Raw genomic sequence first — 21,500 nt, 5'->3', positions numbered from 1 at the left:
ACGGGTCACATTTGACTGTATTTTATTATTAAAGCCATTAAAACTGAACCATGCCCATATGTTTACATCTGAAGCGGAGTAACAGTGATGTCTGGAGGTGGGCAGAGAGGCACTGGATATGATTATGTGCTTTCTTTTTTTCTGCTTTTACTATCCCACATGGTGAAGGTGAGAGAGGCGGGGGAGGGGGGAGACAGAAGAGACTTTTTAGGCTGCTGGAAGAACTAGTGAGGACTGAGATGGCTTTGAATTCATGTCCTGTGTGAGCCTGAAGTGGTGAACCGCCCTAAAGAAAAACAAAAAACAAAACTAGCCTGCATATATCTATGTTCACTTAAAAGGCATTATTAGAACACAAGAGGCTAGTTACTGATATGAAATGTACAGCTGGGTCAGGGCCTTCTGACCATTAAAGCACACAAAACAAAGCTGCTGTGTGTCATGTTCTTAGGGCAGCAGTGACATCAGTGGTTAGTAAAGATGGAGGCTTGAAACATGTAATGATGACATAACCGTCCCCTTCTGATGATGCAAACACTAGGCTCAAAAGTTTCGGAGGCCTTTTATATAATATAACCTCCCTCTATCCTTAAAACTATTGCATGATCACATTTCAGCTTTTAAAAAACAGAACCAAAATAAAACAAAAATGGCATCTGCCTTAGTTCTCTAGTGTCTTTGCTTTACAATTTGTACATCCAGTGGTAATAACAAACCCAGCGGTATATAAGGTAGAAATAAAACAAACAAAAAATGGAACATTCAAATATATTACACGCTTGCACAGGGAGGGTCCCACTGGAAAGCTGGCAACCTGAAGGACAACTTTCACTAAATACACTGGATTTGAGAGAAAGAAACCTAAAAAAGGACAAATGAACAAAATGCAGAAAAGTACTTGCAAATACTTAACATTCACTATATACAGATACAGGGCTCGCTTGGCTGTCACCATGAAGAAGACGACGACGACAGGGGCGGCGACAGCCCGGCTGTCCCAAGCATCATACATGCAGTGGAGCTTCGTAAGAGTTAAAACGCCTATAGACAGCAGTGACGGACATCACTAAAAGCTACAGTCATACACTTGGAGTATAGTCACTCGAGTTTCTCCTTTTTCGGCTTGTTTGGAAGAAATCCCCCAAACGCGAGAAAAGAAAAAAAAGGTCCAGGAGCACTGTTGGGCTAACACTGATGAAAAGAAAAAGCAGAGGGAGATGATGTTTATGTACAGATGCACATTCTTGACATCTCAGGTCATCCTCCTGCTGCTGTGGAGCAGGCGGGGGTCCGGACAGAAAGCGATGTGAGGCGGCCCGTCCTTTTCCTTCTGTGTAAACAATGGAAGCGTCGGCGTGAAGCTCTGCTTCTGTTCAGTAATGGCCAAAATTTAAAAAAAAAGAAAAATTCAAACGTGAAAAAAAAATATATCAGTGCAATAATGTAGGCAGACAAATGACACGACAAACAAATAAGACTGTACAGCTTCTGAAGAAAAACACGGAATGAAACCCTTGTAAACTCATCTGTCCTCCCGCTGCCTTCTCTTAAACTCTGCAGGTAATAAATACACTTGCTGTAGCCGCCTACAGGGGTTTGCAGGCAAACTTCTCTGCCCTCCATCTTCTACAGCTACACGTACGCACGCCTTTTTTAACTCATAAAACCTACTCAGCTAAGTTGATCTGAAATGTAAAGATGATGTTGCTAGAACATAGTTACTTTCTCTATAAATAGCTTGAAAATAAATATACCTCACATAGTATCACATTGTCTGTAGGATCGTTTCTGTCACGTTTCTAGAGCGGTCGCCGCTGAAGGAGTTGTTCTCCGTGCGCTCCCAATCCTGCGTTCTTACTGCACAGCAACTACTCTGGGGTTAAACCCCTCCTATTCGCACTAAGCCTGTGTCTCGAGAGGAAAGCAGCTTTAACTCGAGCAGGTGAGAAGTGGGACTTCTGCAGCGGCTCCCTTTAACCAAACTCTCTCCTATGACAAGTTCAGCACTGGTTGGCAAATCATCAGCTGCGCTGGAAACTCATCACGGTGCAGAATAAAAACAAAGAACAAGACCTTAAAAGACATTCCCTTATTTCTATCATACTTTAAAACGATTTCTTGCTTTTTTTCATATACACGTATATATTTAAAAAAAAAAAACTTTCTTTTATCTTTCACCACAGTTAGTTGTGACAGGAACGGCAGAGCGCCCGGACCAATCAGAAACAGACATGTACGGGGCACACGGACAGGGACACCATAAATAAGATATCGAGTGGGGGACGGGGAAAGAACAGCGTCGCCTCTTCGTGGCTCTACTTTTTCTGCAGTGTCGAGTCTCCGGATAGAAGAGCTTTTAAGTTTTGTAATTCCTCTCTCCTCGGCATTTGTGCCTGGCAGCAACGCACCGTCCAAAGAGCTCAGGAGAAGAGAGGAAGAGAGTTGGTCAGCGGCAAAGGTAGAGTAATAGTAGTAGTAATAGTAGTAAAGGTGGTGGTGGTGAAGGCCAGGGGGAGGGGGTGGGTGTGGTGTTGCCCCGTAACAGCATGCTAGTCCTGGCTGATTCTTTTTGTTGTTGTTTGATCGGTGAGGGAGAGATGGTCCAAAAAGCAGGTGCTCACAAGAACGCCATCACTCAGATATGCTCGCCAGAGAAGGGGTGGAGAGGGAGAGTGAGGGTCGTCCATTTATCCATCCACGCTCTGCTCACACTCCCCTTCCCTCTTCATCCTCTTACTCCTCCTCCTCTACACCAGCTGGTAGCCCGAGCCAGACGTCTGGTCGTATTCTATTGTGTACTGTGTGGTCCAGTCCACCGTGACGGGCCGGATCAGGCCGCAGCAGCGGATTTCAAAGAAATCTATGAGGTTTCTGATGCAGCCGTGACTACAGAGAGACATGAGAGGGGAATTAATGCTGCAAGCTCAAGCATTCTATACATACACATATAGCAGCCTGTTATCTGCCCTCTATTTATTCATTAATTTATACTGCTGTGTTAAGTACACTGAGACAAAAACAGAGCCTAATTCTTTCTCTGTGTACAAATACAGGCCAAAGAAATCTATACATCAGAAATTCAACCCTCCGAATTTAATACAATGATACATCTGAGTGAAATTACCTGCACTATCTAGTACTAATATCTAGTGTTCGACTATATGCCAGTACTGTTTAGAAATGTTTTTCCCCCTAAACTTAATCAGTTCAGTAAAGGTCCTGAATCTATTTTGCCTTATTTCAAATTGATGCATTTTCCTGTTAGGGTACCAACTAACAACCAAAAATCTTTCACTTTTTTGAGGAAATTCAAAGCCGAGAAACTGACCTGAACAGCTGCTAATTGTCCATTTTAGAAAGAAATCACTAAATAGAAAAAACCTGCTTCTGTTTTCTTGTTTTTCACTTTTTGACTTAAAAAAATTTCTGTTCTCACCCTCAATAGTTTCTTTGGAAATAATATTTAAAATGATGCTTACACTGAAGTGAGTTTAAAAAAGACAACACTGCTGGGAGAAGTTGGTGTCGTTAAACTTTTAAGAATGTAAGAAAACCACAAACTCCTTTTTCCCCTCACTGTGCAGAAGCATCCTCTGCTCCAAAGCTGGATGAGACAATGGTTTAACCTCAGCTGCAGCTTCAGTGAGCTGGTGAGAATGAAGGTCGCTTACTTAAAGGGGCTCTCGATGGAGGTGGCTGTAACTTTAAAGTGCTTGTATCTCCGAGCGTTCATCCTCTCGTTGGTGGTGATTCCGAGAGCGGCGATCTACAAGATGTCAGAGCAAAGAGGTGAGCCGCAATGTAGCACGTAACTTGCTACTGAGAGTCAAAGCGATTACAGCTGTTCTCACTTATATCACAACACCTCCTCTCTGCTTTTTCCGATGTAAACTTGGCGTAAACTCGTACCTGATAGAGCTGACACATGATGAGCACGGCCACCCACATGAAGTGGAAGACACTGTTGAGGAACATCCAGAACATCCAAGGGGAGCAGGAGGCGATCTGTGTCAGATAGAGCCAGAAACCATCCTTGGCGTAACTGGTGGCGCAGTGGATCCTCCAGTCTGATTGGGGGAGGAGCGAGGGAGAATCAAAGGCGTTAGCAGAGAAACAGGAGCGGCGTGAGAAATGAGCAACATTTTTAAAAGCGGTATGTTCTGCTTACAGGAGATACAGCCGTACATCATCCAGCAGATCATGCAGAGCAGGAAGAAGAGGTAACCCATGAAGTAGCGGTGATTCCCACTTCCTGTACACAAGAAGCAAGTGTCCTAATGTCACAGCGATACACGTGCAGTTCTCAGTTTAATTGTTTGAACAGAACTGAAGGTTAGACAACAGAGAAATGCAGAAGTAATTCCCATCATTCATTAATGCAGTGCTTCAAGTTAAGAACATGATTACTTGATTTGAGCTTCTCCCTTGAAACTCTGCCCTGTCACTCCAATAATCGCTGCTCATGCACACGTGGCTCTGTTCTTCCCCAAACCTGCACCTTTACTTTCACCCACACTTCCTGTGCTCCAGGTTAAGCTCTCTTTCTTCTCCGAGCATCAAGTTCCTGGTTGGACTCGTGCTGTGCTGGACAATAAAGAGCAGTCTGATCCACTTGACTCTCTCTGAAATGAAGATGGACTGTATCTCTGTAGATAACAGTCTTGACATCGACTCTAACCCAGACTTTTGCCAAATACTGGACTCTGACTCTCTACAGAGATCAAGGAAACTTTGGCATGTGCTAAACAAAAAATATCAGCTGTTCATCCTTTTCTCTTGAAGTTCAGCTACATTTTTACTGAAGGTTTTGCACACATATCTGCAGGTTTTAACAAGTTAAATGTTGTTAAAATACTTCTTAACAACTTTAAAATGTGGATGGATGGACCAGCAGAGACACAGTGCATCATCTGATTGCTTTTATACATTTTCAACCTACATGTATACCATCCTGAATGTCTGTGCATGAAATGTCCATGAGAATCACATATTTGAGTAGGACAGGCTTTAAAATAACCTTAAATAACTATTCCAGTGTTCAGAGAGAGACTTTACAATGGGCCAAAAGCAGAGCTTGACATTACTGGTTACATTTGTTTAATCAAAAAATTGAATTCTTTCACTTCAGGATTTAAGGACCCAGTTTTATTGTGCAGGAAAACATTCATTAACTTGGGGGTATGCAGGCATGTTGTATGATTTGTTACGCTACAGTTGCGCAGCAGTTTCTGGGTAAAAATACAATATTTTAATATTAGTAATATTCAGTTCAGTGTATATAATTGTATTGACTGGGTTTATGAGCTCTGTGGTGCCAGCAGGCTGAGAGGACTGTCAGGAGGAGGGACCTGCTGTTTGTTCAGACTGTTTCCTCACTTTCAAAGCTTCATTCTGACCGCATGCTTTCAAAGTGTTACAAGCCCTCTGCCACGCCTTCCTTCCCCTATTATCTACACACTGCTTTCACACCACAATCCTCAGCACACATACTTCCCATTAGCACTTCATTTTAAGGCTGGTTTGCTTTGTGCTCCTCTTCATTTCCTGCACCCTGTCATTAAACCATTCGTCATTGTTGCCTCGACTCTTTGTTTTTACAGGTTCTTTACTTTCTATGACAAATTATTACCTGTTTGTTTATTTGTCTTAGTGGCTGTGCATTAACTCTAACCTTAAGGCGATCTACACTACGGCCCTGCTAGTGTTCCCCGACCTGGCAGTAAAAACCTATATACACTAATTTGCCTCTCTGTTGTGCGGCAGCAGAGTAAATTGAAAGCAGAGCCTTCAGTCAGAACAGCTTCGCTGTAGCTTTTATAAAACACAATGAAAAAAGACAGCTGTGAATGTGGGGAGGAAAAACATGAGCTCTTTGAAAGTGCGTGTGCTGTTGTGATCCTCGTAAATCTGCAGTGCTGGTTCTTAACGTACCCACACAGTTCCCCACCCAGGGACAGTGGTGGTCAAACTTGGCAATGCAGCGGTTGCACACGGCGCAGTGTTTGGACCGAATGGGCTTCCGTATCTGCGGGGAAAAACAAATGATACGTCTTTAGCGTTATCCGTTTTGCTGGAAGTTACAGATGCTTGGGGGCAAAAACAAACAAACAAAAGAGTTTTACCAAACAGGTGCTGCAGAATATGCTCAGATCCAGGCTGCCTGTCTCTGCAAGCTCCACAATTGTCTGGGGAGGTTAAAAAAAAAAAGAGAAAGAGAGAGAGAGAATGAAAACCCTAGAAATTCATCTTTGGCATTGCAACACAAGACCAAGCTGAGGCTGAAAGCTCACACTGGAAGCTTGGCTGACTCACAGTGAATTGGGACAAAGGCTTGTATGAATTGAAGATCTCAATTCAATTTCAATGCCTTTCTTTTTACGGCCCAGTTCCTGCGTTAGCTAATGTTGTTCCTCTTGTGTTTTATCAGCTTGCTTTAACAACAAATCTCAAAGTAAATAAATCCAAAATTCGACATCAAAGGACAGCAAGAGTTGGACGGGGATCCTCCACAGGGAACAGAGGGCTCTGTAGCCTTTGTTCTGAGGTGACTGCCCAGCCGCTGCACTGTGCTAACAATGCAGGGTAAATTTAGCTCTCATCAATCACAGGATGGGGATGTGGGGCCCGATAACAAGAAGAGCCTCTGTTGTCTCCTATTAGTGTGTGATAATGAGAGGAAGAGAGACATTAGCCCTCATGCCAGCATACACCAACACGTCAAAACAAGAACAGCCTCTCTGTGAAATACACCCCCGAAAAATTAACAGGTTTTACCTTTTTCTTCTGCTCCTCGGATGCTTTGATGATTCCTGGATCAGACTTCCAGGATTTACCAAAGTTGTAGAACAGAGCCAGGGTGTTAATGAGGAAGGGCACGTGGACGGTGGCAAAGGGGAGATGTGCATGAGGTCAAGGAAGAAGACAGGATTCCATTTGTTACTTTAACGGTGAGCTCCTGGGTTTAAACCAGTGTAACAGCCCCGGTGGCCGATGCAAGGCGATAAGAAACAGCATCGTGCTTCAGCCACGTGTAGACACATTTATCTTGTTGGAGATGTAACACTTTATCAGCAAACTGTTTGAAACCCATTCTAAGCTGGGAATGTTTCACATTCCTGAGTTATAAGAGAAGCAGCGTGGAATTTACTTTCCCTGGAAACTACTGCATTATTGTGCAAGAGAATAGAAACACCCGGCCCGATCTGTTGCTTCAGGAAGTGTTACTACACTGACGGCAGCTTGAGTTAGACTTTCTCTCGTCATAGCAGCTTGACTACGAGGTGAACTGTGACGCAGGGAGCAGCTCTGTCTCATCTCCACCCACCCAAGCTAAAGAGGGAGCGTCAGCCTGTCAAAGCAGCTCGTAGCAGCTTCTGATTTAAACAGTTAATGTATTTCACAGAGAATCAGAGTTATTACATAACTGAGTTAACACATCCATCTAAGAGCATGTAAGGCCAGTTCATCATAACAGAGATGCTCTATTCCTCGGCAAATACGCAAATCAGCAGCCTGTTTCACGGTCCTGTGTTTACCCGTAGACAGTGTGCGCTGTGCCAGCTTTTGGCTGCAGTCTAAGTCAGCTTTGCAGGAGTGCATGACTCAGCTGAATCCCAGAGAAAACAGCAGAGTCACACTGTGAAGTCCAAACTGCCAAATACTCACCTCTGTGTCTGAGAAAAACCTGGAGTGACATGCAGATGTGAAAAAGTACCAGAAAATTCAGACCAACACTAAAGCATGAAGCAGAAAGTGATTCAACAAACTACAGCCACGTGATTTTCAGTCTATAGATATAAACACTCTTTCATAGCAGCTGGTTTAATTGGTGTAACTGGCCTCACACTAGTGACTGTGATGCCCATCAACAGCACATTAACTGTGCTCAACATCACGGTGATCCTTCTAAAAGGTGGCAAATGTGTTGCATTTATGTGTTGAGATCATATTCGGGAAATTGAAACATCTGAACTGATTCTAACTCAAGTGTACTACAAGCCAAACGTACAGGGATCCTAGATTTGGTATTTAGCTGATTTCCACAATAAAGTATCAGTCTGTTAAGGCATCCAGAAAGAAGAGATTCTATAACCAATAACATAGTTTTGCTAACTATTTGTTCAACATCTTAGTTTACAGTAACTGCTGACGAGAAAGAAAGCTTCTTTTGGCTGTTCCTTTATTCTCAGGGGGTCACCACAGAGGGTGGACCACCGTGTTTGATTTGGCAGATGCCCTTCCTGCCATAACCTCCAAGAGATCTGTCACCACCCGGGACTAAACACAGGATCGTTTGGTTGTTGGGTTAAGGTGTATACTACTATATGATGGCGCCACTAATATCTGGTAAAATTAGTTAACTTCATGACCACAGCTGCACTGAGGCTGATGGGAACACTTGGAGTTGTGCAGGTATGTAGCCATCTACCAAGATCTGAACCTGAAAATGAGCAGAGAGGAGCCTGAACGCCTGAAGCATATTTAATATGTATCAAGGATTTCATGTGAGCCTCACACTGATGCCCGGAAAAGTCAAAGCATCAGCAAAGTCGCCAGGATACATCACAGAACTATTGCACTTTGAAAAGTGCCTACATTCTTTCTAGAGGCCAGCAGGGGGCGACTCTTCTGGCTGTAAAAACATACCTAAGTGCAGAGAATGACCTTATGACCTTAATAAAGATTTTCCTAAATAGTTTATGGTCCAAATCATTTTCTGTTTACACTAAAGCAATAAAGTAGCGGTGAATTTTCAGCTGACATGCTGTGGGTGAAAATTCACCGCTGTGCGAGCATTGCTCAGTTTCTCAGTCAGAACTACCCCTGGCTTGGTCAGAATCCCCTATTTCAAAATCTCAAACTTGACTGAAAAACAATAAGTTAATTTGCAATTGATCCAAAAGTTGGTACATGAAATATGGACCGAACAGAGAACAGCAGTTCTAGCCACAAGCTAGGCCTTTTAACCAGAAGAGAGAGCTTGGCCTTTTTACTGGCCTTCAAAAAAAGCACATGTTTATTGTAACCATCTAAGCTGTATCATCTTCTGACTCAAATATTGGCTACAGTTGCACAACCTGATCATTTTTTTAAAATTAAGTGTTGGACACAGAGGATGCACACAAACATTTCATGCTTAACTCTGGAATCTTCTGTCAAAAAATGCTGCATGTAAATAAGAGACGTGACAGGTTACACCAAACCTCCTAACTGACAACACTGAAGCGGCAATAAGGGTTCAGGATAACAGAGATCAGCAGCAAATCACTATTGTAAGCAGCTATGAAGAAGCACTATGACCACTGTGGTTTTTGTTGGTGAGAAAAACCCTCCAGCACCTTCATGACTGCACTAAGTGACAGAGGCCTATACATCCCTTAGAGCGCATTGATCTTCATAAGTGTCTCTGTAAAGACCTGGGTGCTGATACTGCGCCCGCTCAGATGACCCGCTAAGTTAAACACTCTCTGAACCACATAATTGGTCTACTAACTCAATGACTAGTGGAGATGCTGAAGAGGGGCCGGTGATCAATGCCAATCCTCAGACAAATGGGTCTCAATGCTTCCTTGGGGAGTGATGGTCAGCATGTCCCCACAGCAGCCATTTTTCTTTAGAAGGCGTCGGCGGTGGAAAGGCAGCTGACACAGAGTCATACATGTCACTAATGACAGCATGCAGAGGATGTATAATTAAGCAAGTGCAGGATAAATGGTGCATAGTCATACTGATTAAACAAGAATCTGCATGAAGTCTCTATACTCTCCTTCCATTTCAATGCCATATTTGAACCATTTTCAGACATTCACCTGCTCGAAACCCACTTAGGAGAAATGTCTTCCCTTCTTTTCCTTCTTAGTACTGAGGGAAATATGATCCAAGTCTGGAAAAGACTTAAACGTGCTCTTACAGAGCTCCACCCACGTCACTTGATCCCATTTCAACAGCAGGCCTGAGAACAATAATGGACTCACAATGGCAGAAAGTGGGTCAGAACTCTTAGTTTAAACCTGGGAGGAAGAAGAAAGGTGTGCAACGTGTCTGTCAAACTCTTTCTGTCCAATTCTGTGCATTAATATTTTGACTGCCTGCTTATTACAAGTCTGTGTGAATCTGAGGATTTCCCCACAGCATCAGGTGGGTGGGGGTGGTGGGACGTCAAAGTTCAAAACAAGTTCATCTGAGCTGCAGGCATGCATGAAGCTGGGGAGTCGTCCAACCTCCAGTGCAGGGCCTCAGTGCGCAATTTGTTTAACCGGGCCCTGCAGGGTCAGAGAGGGTAAGCCAATGCCTCCCCTGACAGCACAGTCTGGAGAATACAAAGAGGACATTCGAGTACGCCTTAAACAAAGTGCTAGATAGAGCTGGAACAACTTTCTGACAAGCATATGGGTGAGGGACGAGATGAGTCACCCATCGATGTTAAACTCATTTTTTGGAAAATCTGAATTGATCTCCGTCCACCACAGTTGCATAAATAACAGGAATAAGAGCTGGGTGAAGCAAGACATGCAGTCAGTGGAGTGAAGACATGATGGAAATATGACATTTTCACATTGATATACTGTATATCAGCTGCTATTTTCTGCCTCTAGTAATGCAAAAATGTCACACTAAATGGACTTTATGGTTGATCTGGTTTATTTTGAAGCCTGCTTTCATTAAACTTTCTTCCTCAAATATGGAGATGAATGTCTACTTGTACCCCTTTTTGTGCATTAAAAAGACTGAAAACAATGAAATTGTTAGAAAGTCCAGGAAAGAGTGGCTAAAACTGTGGCTGTTAGTCTCTTATAGCAGCAAGCGCTTATGGCAAGCTTTAGAGAAAACATTCGAGAGATGCTTTGAGTAGCTTTAAACACTTTTACACATGTGGGCAAACAATACATCCAGCTCATCCTTAATCTTAATTTTCTTTTAGCTAACAGCATCAGAGAAATGCTTACTTAAAACCTTTCTGTGTCTCCTGCTGTTGCTATGCAGGAGTGTAAACAGTGACATTACATTTATCATTAAGTTCTAGTTATAAATGATGGTAAATGGACTTGTTCTTATATAGCGCTCATCTACTCTGAGCACTCAAAGCGCTTCATACAACTTTATACAATTCATTCACCCAATCACACCCATTCACACAAGCACTTTTTCTAAACTGTTAAGTGCTTACTGTCTAACATTCATACACAGAGCAACATGGGGTTAGTATCTTGCCCAAGGATATTTGGGATCGAACCACCAGCCTTCCGGTGAGTAGCTGATCTGCTCTACCACCTGAGCCACCCCATGATCCAGTGTTGTCGAGAGCACTCCACTTCATTTCCATAAATGAGATTAGAAACATTCTGAGTACTAATGTATAAAACAAGCAGTCGACTTGACAACTGGGTGACAGGCTGACCGGTTTCCAGCAGACATGCCACACTCTGCAGCGCTGCACAAGAAAAGCTGACCTGCCTACACACTCTGGGACATGAATCAGCATGCCCTTCAACTGAATAAGCAGAAGAGACCTCTCACTGCATGCAGATTTATGGTTAAATCTGAAATCTTTCAAAGGGCTTATTTTGGTAAATGATTCATGTGCAAACACAATATATCACCAGCAAACCTTTGCTCTTTTTCAAGATGAATGCACACATGCTAAGCTGGCAGCTCAAGACCTTGTCTGCTGCTGTAATAGAGCTGCGTCAGCAATATATGGTCAATGCAATCCAAGTGCACCAAACGTGTGAGAAATCTGCCGAGGACACCAGCAGCATTTAAAAAAAATAACCAAAACGATCTTCAGAGCAGCGTTATCTTTTTCAACAAACTCAGGCCAAAGGTATCCTGCTCTCGCTCCCCATTAGGGGAGCAACGAGGCAGAAAATTAAATGCCGTCCACAAACGAGACCTCTGCTTTCATTTCCTGTAATTAGCAGCTTCGGAACAGAAAGCCAATTCTTTCACTGATTTAAAAAAAAAAAAAAGCAGCAGTGCTGGGAGCAACAGGCACTCGCTCTGTTAGCCTTCACCTACCAGCTGCTACACTACACGCTCTCACAAATATTAACACAGCTGCAGAAAACTAAAGAGCTCCTTCATTTAGACACGCTCGAGCTTTATGGTTCCACTTGTTTCATGTATTTTCAATCAGCTCCTTCTGCTCTTTGCATAAACACCTCTCTCCTCTGACCGCACCTTTATTCCAACTTACTGCTCTGTAACCTGCTCACACAAGCAATTTTCCTGCTAATCTTTAGTCAGCTTCTGCCGAAAGTATAAGCTTTATTCTGCAGGGTGGGCCATTTGTATGGATACAGCGTAACAACATGGGAATGGTTGGTGATATTAAAGTCCTGTTTGTGGCACATTAGTATATGTGAGGGGGCAAACTCCTCCAGATGGGTGGTGACCATGGTGGCCATTTACAAGTCGGCCATCTTGGATACAACTTTTGTTTTTTCAATAGGAAGAGGGCCATGTGACACATCTAACTTACTGGTAAAGTCACAAGAAAAACAATGGTGTGCTTGGTTTCAACGTAACTTTATTCTTTCATGAGTTATTTACAAGTTTCTCTTTGCTCACAGCCATTGACATGTCGAAGAGGTTAACACGTGAGGAGCGGATCGAAATTGTGTTGATATCTGGTGAACGCAGTAACCGGGTTATTGCAGCAGATTTCAATGCAAGACTCCCTACGAGACCACCCATCTCCCATGCTACAGTCAGCAAACTGCTTGCTAAGTTTCGTGAAACTGGTTCAGTGTTGGATTTGCCAAAATGTGGACGCAAGAAAACTGTCACTAATGAAGAAACATCAGATTTTGTTCAGTGATGAGGCAAACTTTTATGTGAATGGTGAAGTTAACAAACAAAACCACCACTATTGGTCTGACACTAACCCACATTGGATGGATCCCTCCAAGACTGTTGGAACAACAAAAGTGATGGTTTGGTGTGGTATATGGGGTACAACGATAGTGGGTCCATTCTTCATCAATGGAAACCTCAAGGCCACTGGATATTTGAAATTGCTACATGATGATGTGTTTCCCTCTTTATGCACTGAAGCTGGCACGTTCCCTGAGTTTTTCCAGCAAGATGGTGCACCACCACATTATGGGTGCCAGGTTCGAGCATTCCTAGATGAACAGTTTCCTGGAAAGTGGATTGGTCGTCGTGGGCCAGTTGAATGGCCCCCAAGGTCTCCCGATCTGACCCCCTTAGACTTTTATCTTTGGGGTCATCTGAAGGCAACTGTCTATGGTGTGAAGATACGAGATGTGCAGCATCTGAAACTACGGATACTGGATGCCTGTGCTGGCATTTCTCCTGCGGTGTTGCTATCAGTGTGTGAAGAGTGGGAGAAGAGGGTTGCATTGACAATCCAACACAACGGGCAGCACATTGAACACATTTTATAAGTGGTCAGAAACTTGTAAATAACTCATGAAAGATTAAAGTTACGTTGAAACCAAGCACACCATTGTTTTTCTTGTGACATTACCAATAAGTTTGATGTGTCACATGGCCCTCTTCCTATTGAGAAAACAAAAGTTGTATCCAAGATGGCCGACTTGTAAATGGCCACCATGGTCACCACCCATCTGGAGGAGTTTGCCCCCTCACATATACTAATGTGCCACAAACAGGACTTTAATATCACCAACCATTCCCATGTTGTTACGCTGTATCCATACAAATGGCCCACCCTGTACAAGAGTCTCCACACCCAGCAATCACATTTACAAAACATGTACTCGTATTTATGACTGATTCATGAAAGGGTCTTTGTAGCATGACTTATCCATAAATCAAGATTAAAGATACTGCTTTAACATATAAGTGAACTAACCCCAAAAATGTGGACAATAATTTTTACAGTTAAATGACGTGTCACACACACAAGTCCAAGAAAAATATGACAGCGGCAGGCTGAAAAGAGCTTCACAAGAAGCTAACTGATCGCCTTTTTTAACAAATAGATCAGCAGTGGATGCTGAGGAATTCGTCAAGCTGAATCCTCAGAGACAATTTTTTAAATCTTTTAGTGCTTGTTTAAAGCAGCAGCCACAGTGCTGATAATAAAGCAGTGTCAAACACTGAATCCCCACATTGCAAGTCTCTCTCTCTGCAAAAGACTCTTAAATCAGCTAAAGTCCAAAACTACACACGAGTTAATTCAACATAACTGTTCATGGAAAGTTTTCTGTTTTAGACCATCTCCAAATAATATCACTGCTTTCTGCTCCGAAAACAGTTTTTACACTTTTTTTTGCACGGATATTGTGAGTGATACTAAATTTTCCTCAGAGAGAGTAAAGACTGATGTCCTCACAGAGCGGCTCATCACAGAAAGTGTTTCTAGAAGTGTTTTTAACTCCAGACCATGAAATCATCGACATTATTTTATTACATTTCTGTTTTTTGCTTTAGACAGCTGTTTGAATCACTCCCATTTACTCTCTTTTGTCACTGTCAACAATGTCACAGTGATGACCTATCAGGTTTCCAGTTTTACTGAGCTTTGTTTTTACCCTTCTTACAAAAATTGCTAATTTCATCTTCCTGAATATGTTCTCAGTGAGCATGACCTGTAAAGGCAGGCTGTCTTGGTGCTCTAATGTCAGTTCCTTTGATATCTTGTGCATTGGGTGGTGTGGAGTCCACGAAAAACCAAAAGGATATCATTCCAGAACCAATAAAACCAGGTGGTGTACATCCAAAACTTGGTCGCCAGGTAGATTCCCAGAGGGAGAGCGCTGTGCATGGAGTGGTCAAAAAAAGCCCTACAGAGAGAGAAGAGAAGCTGTTTAGCAGTAGGCGGCACTACCTCACTACACTTTCCATGAATGCTATTTGTGCAAACTTTGAACACATCAGCGTGATGCATTCACTGTTGCTAGACTGAATGACACATTTAACCCTGCTCTTTTGACCACATATGGACTCAAGGAAGTATGACGCTTCATCTCTCTGTGCTGCAGTCAAACAGCTGCAAAAATACACGAAGCCATTAGCTGATGACAAACTGCAGCTTGACTCAACAGCATTTACTCACACGACTATTTGTTAAACCAAGTAAGAATTCCAAGATTGTCAGTAAATATGAAGCTGACACCATGGATGATGAATGTTATTGTAGCCAGAGAGCTAACTGCAAGGCACAGTGAATCCTACCAACAGGCCCAGATGGTGGTGGTAATGGGGATCAAACAATGAGTAACATAGTGTCTGTATGTACGGAGAAGGGGCCGAGCGTTTGAAAAAGGATGAGACAGAGATGAATCTGTGTCAAGTTGTGATTCTGTTCTGTTCATGTGCAGTGTGACGACACTTGGGTGTGCGCGATGGTCACACTAAACTCTACAGACAGATTTTTCCTCATCCTAGTGCAACACACATTTCTATCTGATTATTAAAAATGACACATCCTTGTCAGGTGTTTGACTGAGTGCGAATCTTTTGGCAGCTAACAATGTTTCCTGTGGTGTGAAAAACTAAAAGCACAACAGAAACATTTATGAGCAAAAACAAAAAACAGTTAGACTTTTTCTCTTAAATCCACCTCATGTGAACTCCAGTTCAACTGCTACAGTTGAGATCTAATCAACCAACATTTAAATGCACAAAATTACCTAATGATAACAAATGTGCTAAATATGATGTAATAATCTCTTTAGTAATCTCTGTACTGTTGTGATTGAGACATACTTGGAGAGGAACTGCACTGCAACCCAGACACCGGCGTACATGACGCCCTTTATCAGCCAGGAGTCGATGTCCAGGTCAGCGATGAAACCAACTAACCAGATGACCACGAAGGGCGTCCCCAGCATCACCTTCTGCCTGAACTCCTGGAGGAGCAGAGACACGTGGACAGGACAATGAGGGGGAGGGAGAAATGGTAAGTTTGACTTTTGTGACAGATGCCATGATTTCAAAGTGTATTTTTCAATTAACTGTCTGTTTATACCACTCAAAGCTGTAAGTCCTTTGACCCTCTCCTTGATAGTTGATGTTGACAAAAATGCACAAGACCTTTTGATCCTGGGTTGCGTAATGAATCCATATTGATAGCCTGACCAGATTTTTTTAATCTCCATTGATATTTTCCATAACTTTAAAGCTTTTTAGACCAGAAGGTAAAAAAAAAAAAAAGGTTTCCATGGCAAATATCTCAATTTCCAGCAGCAATTTAATCAATTTAGCTGCATTCCACAACTAAACCTACAACTAAAGCTCACTACAGCACACAGCCTGAAACTAAAGGCTGCACTAATGTGGACACCCCAAAATGGGATGGTGAGTTTATCTTCTACTTCTCAAATCTATAAACATATTCAGTTTGTTTGTGTTCTAGATTTCTGTCTAATTTACCTTAATTAGCTAAGAGTATCCAGGGAGACAGACAGAAAGATGGAAACAGAAAAATGAAAGCAGAGTTCAAACAGAATTTTAAGCACTGTTAATAACTACTGTTCTAAAAAATCTCTTGAGAGAAAGGGGAAAAAAGTCTGTATCTTCTATGAGAGTGGGAATTATTAACCACAGACATAGGTTACTCTGGCTTTAACGCCCACTTAACACATCCCACATTCAAGCATTCAGGCTCAGTCAAGCTCAGACTTTGATCAGAAAAAGGTTCTTTATCACGATGGAAGTGAATGACCATGATGACGCATCATAACAGATCTGACTCTCTGGCAACTGCAGACATGCTGTGGCAGTGCAGAAAGAGGCTAAGCCTGAGCAGGCTGGTCTGAGCATGTCTGTTGGAAATGAAAAGATGAAAGAGCTTTAATGGCAAAGTTTAGACAGCTGGACCTGATTTTATTCTTCAAATGCGACTTGGACTGCTACATAATGATAAGCGTTTTTTGTGTAGCATTGATGTTGTGCCTTTCACTTATTTACAAAGCCTCTGCGCTTGGTTTCTGGCTAGCGTAACCATGTCTGTTTCTACCTTGTCCATCTTCAGTCTCTTCAGGTAGGACGGGCTGTCGTAGCCTTTGGCCTGCCGTGCTTCCTGTAAGTGATTGATCATCCAAACGTTCTTCCTTTGCTTGGCAAGATCCAGTGGTGTTTCACCCTGAAAAATAATAAAAAGAACAGCTGCTGCATACATTTAAAAGACATATTTTAGCTGTGTGCGCACTGAAAGAAGATCCAGAAGAGGCTGCCATCCTGGCTAACAGCCTGGCATGGTTACAGGGAGACGCTGATTCACAGGGAACCGTGGCTTACCTTGATGTTCTGTGCATCGACGTTAGCGTTGGCGTCCAGCAGCAGGCTGATGACGGTGGTGTTGCCGGCCAGCACGGCCCAGTGCAGCGCCGTGTTCTTGTGATATTTGTCACCCAGGTTGACAGACACATTGAAGGTGAGTAGCAGCCGGGTGGGATCCACACTGTCACACAGAGGAGGAGATCCAGGCAAGATGAGTCAAACTAAAGTAAAGGGCATCTTACAAACAGGCTCTTCATAAAAAAATGGTTTTATTTACACACTTCCTAATCGTGAAAGCTTCACGCTGCTACATTGCGACCATTTCCTTCTATATGAACCGAAGTTAAAATGCAAAATCCCAGAAAAACAGCTGATTAGGGAATATTCATATGAAGCTGAGTAGCAACATGAAGAACCCGCCTGTGTGTGACCAGTGTGTATATAATTATTAAAAACTATAACTAACTCTAAGTTCTACTATAGAATTAACATATCTTGTCAGTGGTAAATTACAGCGGTAAGGGAAAGTATGCAATCCCAATGGAATTTCCTGTTTTTTTCCTCAATTGATTGGTTGTAAAACGGGACCTGATCTTAATATAAGCCACAAGTACACAAGAAAACACAGAAACAATTAGAATCTTCTGTGGTTTTACTGAACTTTATTGCATTGCTGGTGGAAAGTCTTGGATTTAATAACTGTGCAGACCTCCTTCAGCAGCAATAACAGCACACTAGCATCTCTGGGAGCGAATTCTAAGGACGTCTGATGTCAACAGCTCTCCGAGATGACTCTCTTCCTAATGGGGCCCTCTCCAAAAGACACATTTTCTCAGTCTGGATTCATTCTGTGGTGGATTTAGTTTGATGTTTAGGGCCATTGTCCTGCTACAGAGCTTCCCTGACATCATCTTGTAAAAGACCTCAATAAATTTGGGAATACAAACCAGTGAAGTGTTGCCAGTTAAAATAAACTGTTTGGACATAATTGTGGATTAAATAACGACGGGACAAATTTAAAGATATAAAGTAAAAACAGACATTTAAAACAAACACACCTGTGTGTCCTGTAAGCCGCCCACATTAGTGGAGTCATGCCATTCTGATCCATCATGTCCACATCCTGTTACAGAGGAAAGACAAATGACCACATCTGAAGAAGCTGAAAAGGCCATGGAGAGGCAAAAGAGAGGCAATAAGGCTCCCCCTGATGGAGAGAACTGGCATTATTAAAATACAGACTACTATCAGAGTGGCTTTAAAACAAACAAACAAACAAACAAACAACCAGAAAGCAAACCAGCGGAGGGATATATGTTACTGTATCTCACACTGGCAGCAACAAGACTTTTAAACATATGCCAGAAAAATCCACATAAGCACATTCACTCTTGTGAAAATACTGAGCTGCAGCGTTCTCTACCTGTCCTTTGGCAATGAGGTAGGCCACGATGGAAGTGTGGCCGAACTGGGCGGCCAAATGGACGCAGCTGCAGCCCTCGCCATCGATCAAAGACGGGTCAGCACCATATTTCATGAGCTGCACCACCATAGATAGATGGCCTTGTCTAGAAAAGATAAACACACCATAAAGGGATCATTTAAAAGACGCACAAACTGATCTTGAAGTTTTACTCCACAGCTAGAGAAAGTAACAAATAAAAACAGCTGTTAGCATGCACAAGATAAAACGATGTGTCTTTTAGAGGCCCCGGCTTCCTTACTTGCTTTGAGTTGGTGACCAAGGTAAACATCTAAACATCTCAAATGGCCCTCGCATGGTTGATGAAGCCTTGAGGCTGACTGCCTGGCTCTTCTTATCATTTTATTTCTATGGTGGCTGCATGCTTTTACTGCATACAGTATATTGGATCTTAAAACTGGCTTTTTATGACCAACACTGTCTACGACATAAACGTCCCAGAAAGGGCAATAAAGATTTGAGAAACTACAGGTGAAAAAGACAGAAATTCACAGCTTCAGTTTAACTTTATTGCTTGAGAGAGTTAAAGTGTGTATCGGTTTCCCTGCACAAAAGCGTGACTGTTATTTGCTTATTATTCTGAGGTCATCCAGATTGAGGAGGCTGGGGGCTTTTTAAGGTTACTGGGCGCTAGAGAGGAGGCTAGGGGGGTGGTTTGGGGGTCAAAGCAGAGGGTGACACACGACTCCTTGGTGTCAGTGTATCAGTGACGGTGCAGATGCCTGTCGTTAAATGTATCAATAATTCATGAGGAGACAGCTTCAGCCCCCTGTCTACATGCGAAAAGGAGGTGTGGATGTCATGTGAGCTCTTCCCTGTTATTAGTGGTCATTACAAAGGAAATCGATATTTAACTGTCAAACACTAAGGTTTAAAAAGAAAAAAGAATAAACAATAGATTTGGCTCAAGTTCACAAATGTTTATTCGAGTGAAGCTCTAGCATTGTTGAACGTAACACAGAGAAGCTAAAACGTGTCTGTCAGATTTAGTCACTTTCTAATTAAAACATAATGACGAAACATAAAAACACTGATCTGTGGACGATTTCAGGCCACTGAGTATATCAGCGTGTCACCTGGTAGCCCAGTGCAGAGGTGTGGAGTTGAGGTCTCCTCCCAGTTGGTCAACTATAGCTCCCTTTGATATGTAGTACCTGCACACACAAACACAATCACCAGGTGAAGCATTACACTTTGTATACCTGTGATATGGACCTCCTATTAATAGGTGTGGCTGTATAAGAAATATAAATCCCCTCTTCAGTCTTTTATGGTTGCTCAACACAGTTCTTTCACTATTTTTATTTACAACCTGGCACTCGAAATGCTCGAGTTAAGACCAACTTGGCAAGATTTGGCATCTTGACAATCTCTCCATTATTAAGAATCAAGTTGAAACATGTTTTTGTGAGGTTTTAAACTGAACTTAAACTTTTAAATTGTGTCACTTAAACGAAAAGATTGAAAAAGAAACAATTTTTATAACAAACAAGCTAATTTATAAGGCTGTTCAACCACATTTTAAAGCTTCAAAAAATACAGTCAGATTTTAATATCAGATTTATATTCATTTAGGAAAAGGTCATTCTTTAAATATTTAAGTCTATAAGCTACATAGCCTGCTAGATATGCAGGTATTTCACATTGTTGTAAGCAGAAATGCTGCATTTAATCTGATTACACTGTAAGTTTGTCAGTGTAGTATAATCAAAAAGATTTTTCTTAGTTGAAAGTTTGGTTACTGGTGTAACCTGGGTTCTCTGAAAACCAGGTGAGCCAAGTTTGAAAGAGACCTGCTGTTCACAACCACAAACACAGCCACCGAGTCAAGAGCAGTTACATTAAACCCAACATCTGTGCCTCATCTGTCCATGGAAGTGCACCAGTACAATTCCCTCTCATTTTAATGCCAGTTTACCTAAAAAGGAAGACTCATAAAGCAGCTGACAAATAAGCGTAGAAGTATATTACAGAGGTCAATGGCAATGTGATGGGATATACATTTCACTGTACTGTGAAAGGCTGCCTCCATACCTGAAACTAATTATAGTTGTAGTTTATAATCCTGTAAATGGCACCGCAGGTACTGAATATCCACATATTTTACTGCATCAACATAAACTATTAAAAAGGAAGTGGAAGTCAATAAAATGAAAAGCAAGATGAAAACGTAAATGAACGAATGGAGATCAACACAAATAGAAACAATGCCATTGTTTGACTCACTGGGTGGGAAGTATTACAGTTTTACAAAAATATTGAAATGTGTAAGACTAACTTGGTTTTGGTTTCTTCAATTCAGTTCTTTATATGAAACCAGAAGATGTCTTGTACATTTTGTTGAGTTGACCAAAGAGCTACACTGTAATCTCTAACTACCTGACAACCTCAACACATGATTCGAATTAACTCACTTGACCAAGTCTATCCTGTTGTTGATGGCAGCCCAGTGAAGGAGCGTTACGTTTTCTTTGTCTGGCTGCCGAACATCGAAACCTGCCTCCACCAACTCCCTGCAGCGCTCGAAGATGCCGTACCTAAGGCAGAGGGGGGAGGATTAAAGTATGTACAAATGCCAGATATACAAATGCACAAACATAAACAAACACAGCGTGAAATACATAAAACTAAGAGATGCTGAGAAAATCTACACACAAAACTGGAAAATAAAAAAAAAGCAAACACCCAAACAAGACACCCACACTGTGGCATAAGATGGCAAGTGAATAATCTCAACCTCAAATCAAAATAACATAAATCTAGTATCCAGTGTTACAGCCACTCAGAGCTATATATATATATA

General features: G+C 42.1%; 1 protein-coding gene across 1 annotated transcript in view; it reads right to left on the bottom strand.

Moving 5' to 3' along the window:
• Positions 1-5: 5 nt before the first annotated feature.
• zdhhc17 (zinc finger DHHC-type palmitoyltransferase 17) overlaps positions 6-21,500 on the bottom strand; it is a 33,919-nt gene continuing 12,424 nt past the window's right edge. Inside the window, exons 3-17 of the mRNA XM_014339970.2 lie at positions 21,112-21,234; positions 19,774-19,851; positions 18,638-18,782; positions 18,273-18,337; positions 17,233-17,395; positions 16,952-17,077; positions 15,700-15,842; positions 14,674-14,774; positions 6,775-6,899; positions 6,123-6,185; positions 5,932-6,025; positions 4,169-4,252; positions 3,910-4,067; positions 3,672-3,766; positions 6-2,886 (exon numbers count right to left, since the gene is read on the bottom strand). Coding sequence (XP_014195456.2) covers positions 2,748-2,886; positions 3,672-3,766; positions 3,910-4,067; positions 4,169-4,252; positions 5,932-6,025; positions 6,123-6,185; positions 6,775-6,899; positions 14,674-14,774; positions 15,700-15,842; positions 16,952-17,077; positions 17,233-17,395; positions 18,273-18,337; positions 18,638-18,782; positions 19,774-19,851; positions 21,112-21,234 — 1,702 coding nt within the window. The 3' untranslated portion in view covers positions 6-2,747. The remainder of the gene's footprint in view (positions 2,887-3,671; positions 3,767-3,909; positions 4,068-4,168; positions 4,253-5,931; positions 6,026-6,122; positions 6,186-6,774; positions 6,900-14,673; positions 14,775-15,699; positions 15,843-16,951; positions 17,078-17,232; positions 17,396-18,272; positions 18,338-18,637; positions 18,783-19,773; positions 19,852-21,111; positions 21,235-21,500) is intronic.

This window comes from Haplochromis burtoni, unplaced genomic scaffold, assembly GCF_018398535.1.
Source record: "Haplochromis burtoni strain Fernald_Lab_line unplaced genomic scaffold, NCSU_Asbu1 Contig_241, whole genome shotgun sequence".
NCBI classification, from domain to species: domain Eukaryota; kingdom Metazoa; phylum Chordata; class Actinopteri; order Cichliformes; family Cichlidae; genus Haplochromis; species Haplochromis burtoni.
The sequence above is the reverse complement of the archived record's forward strand: the minus strand, read 5'-3'. Positions and strand labels throughout refer to the sequence as shown.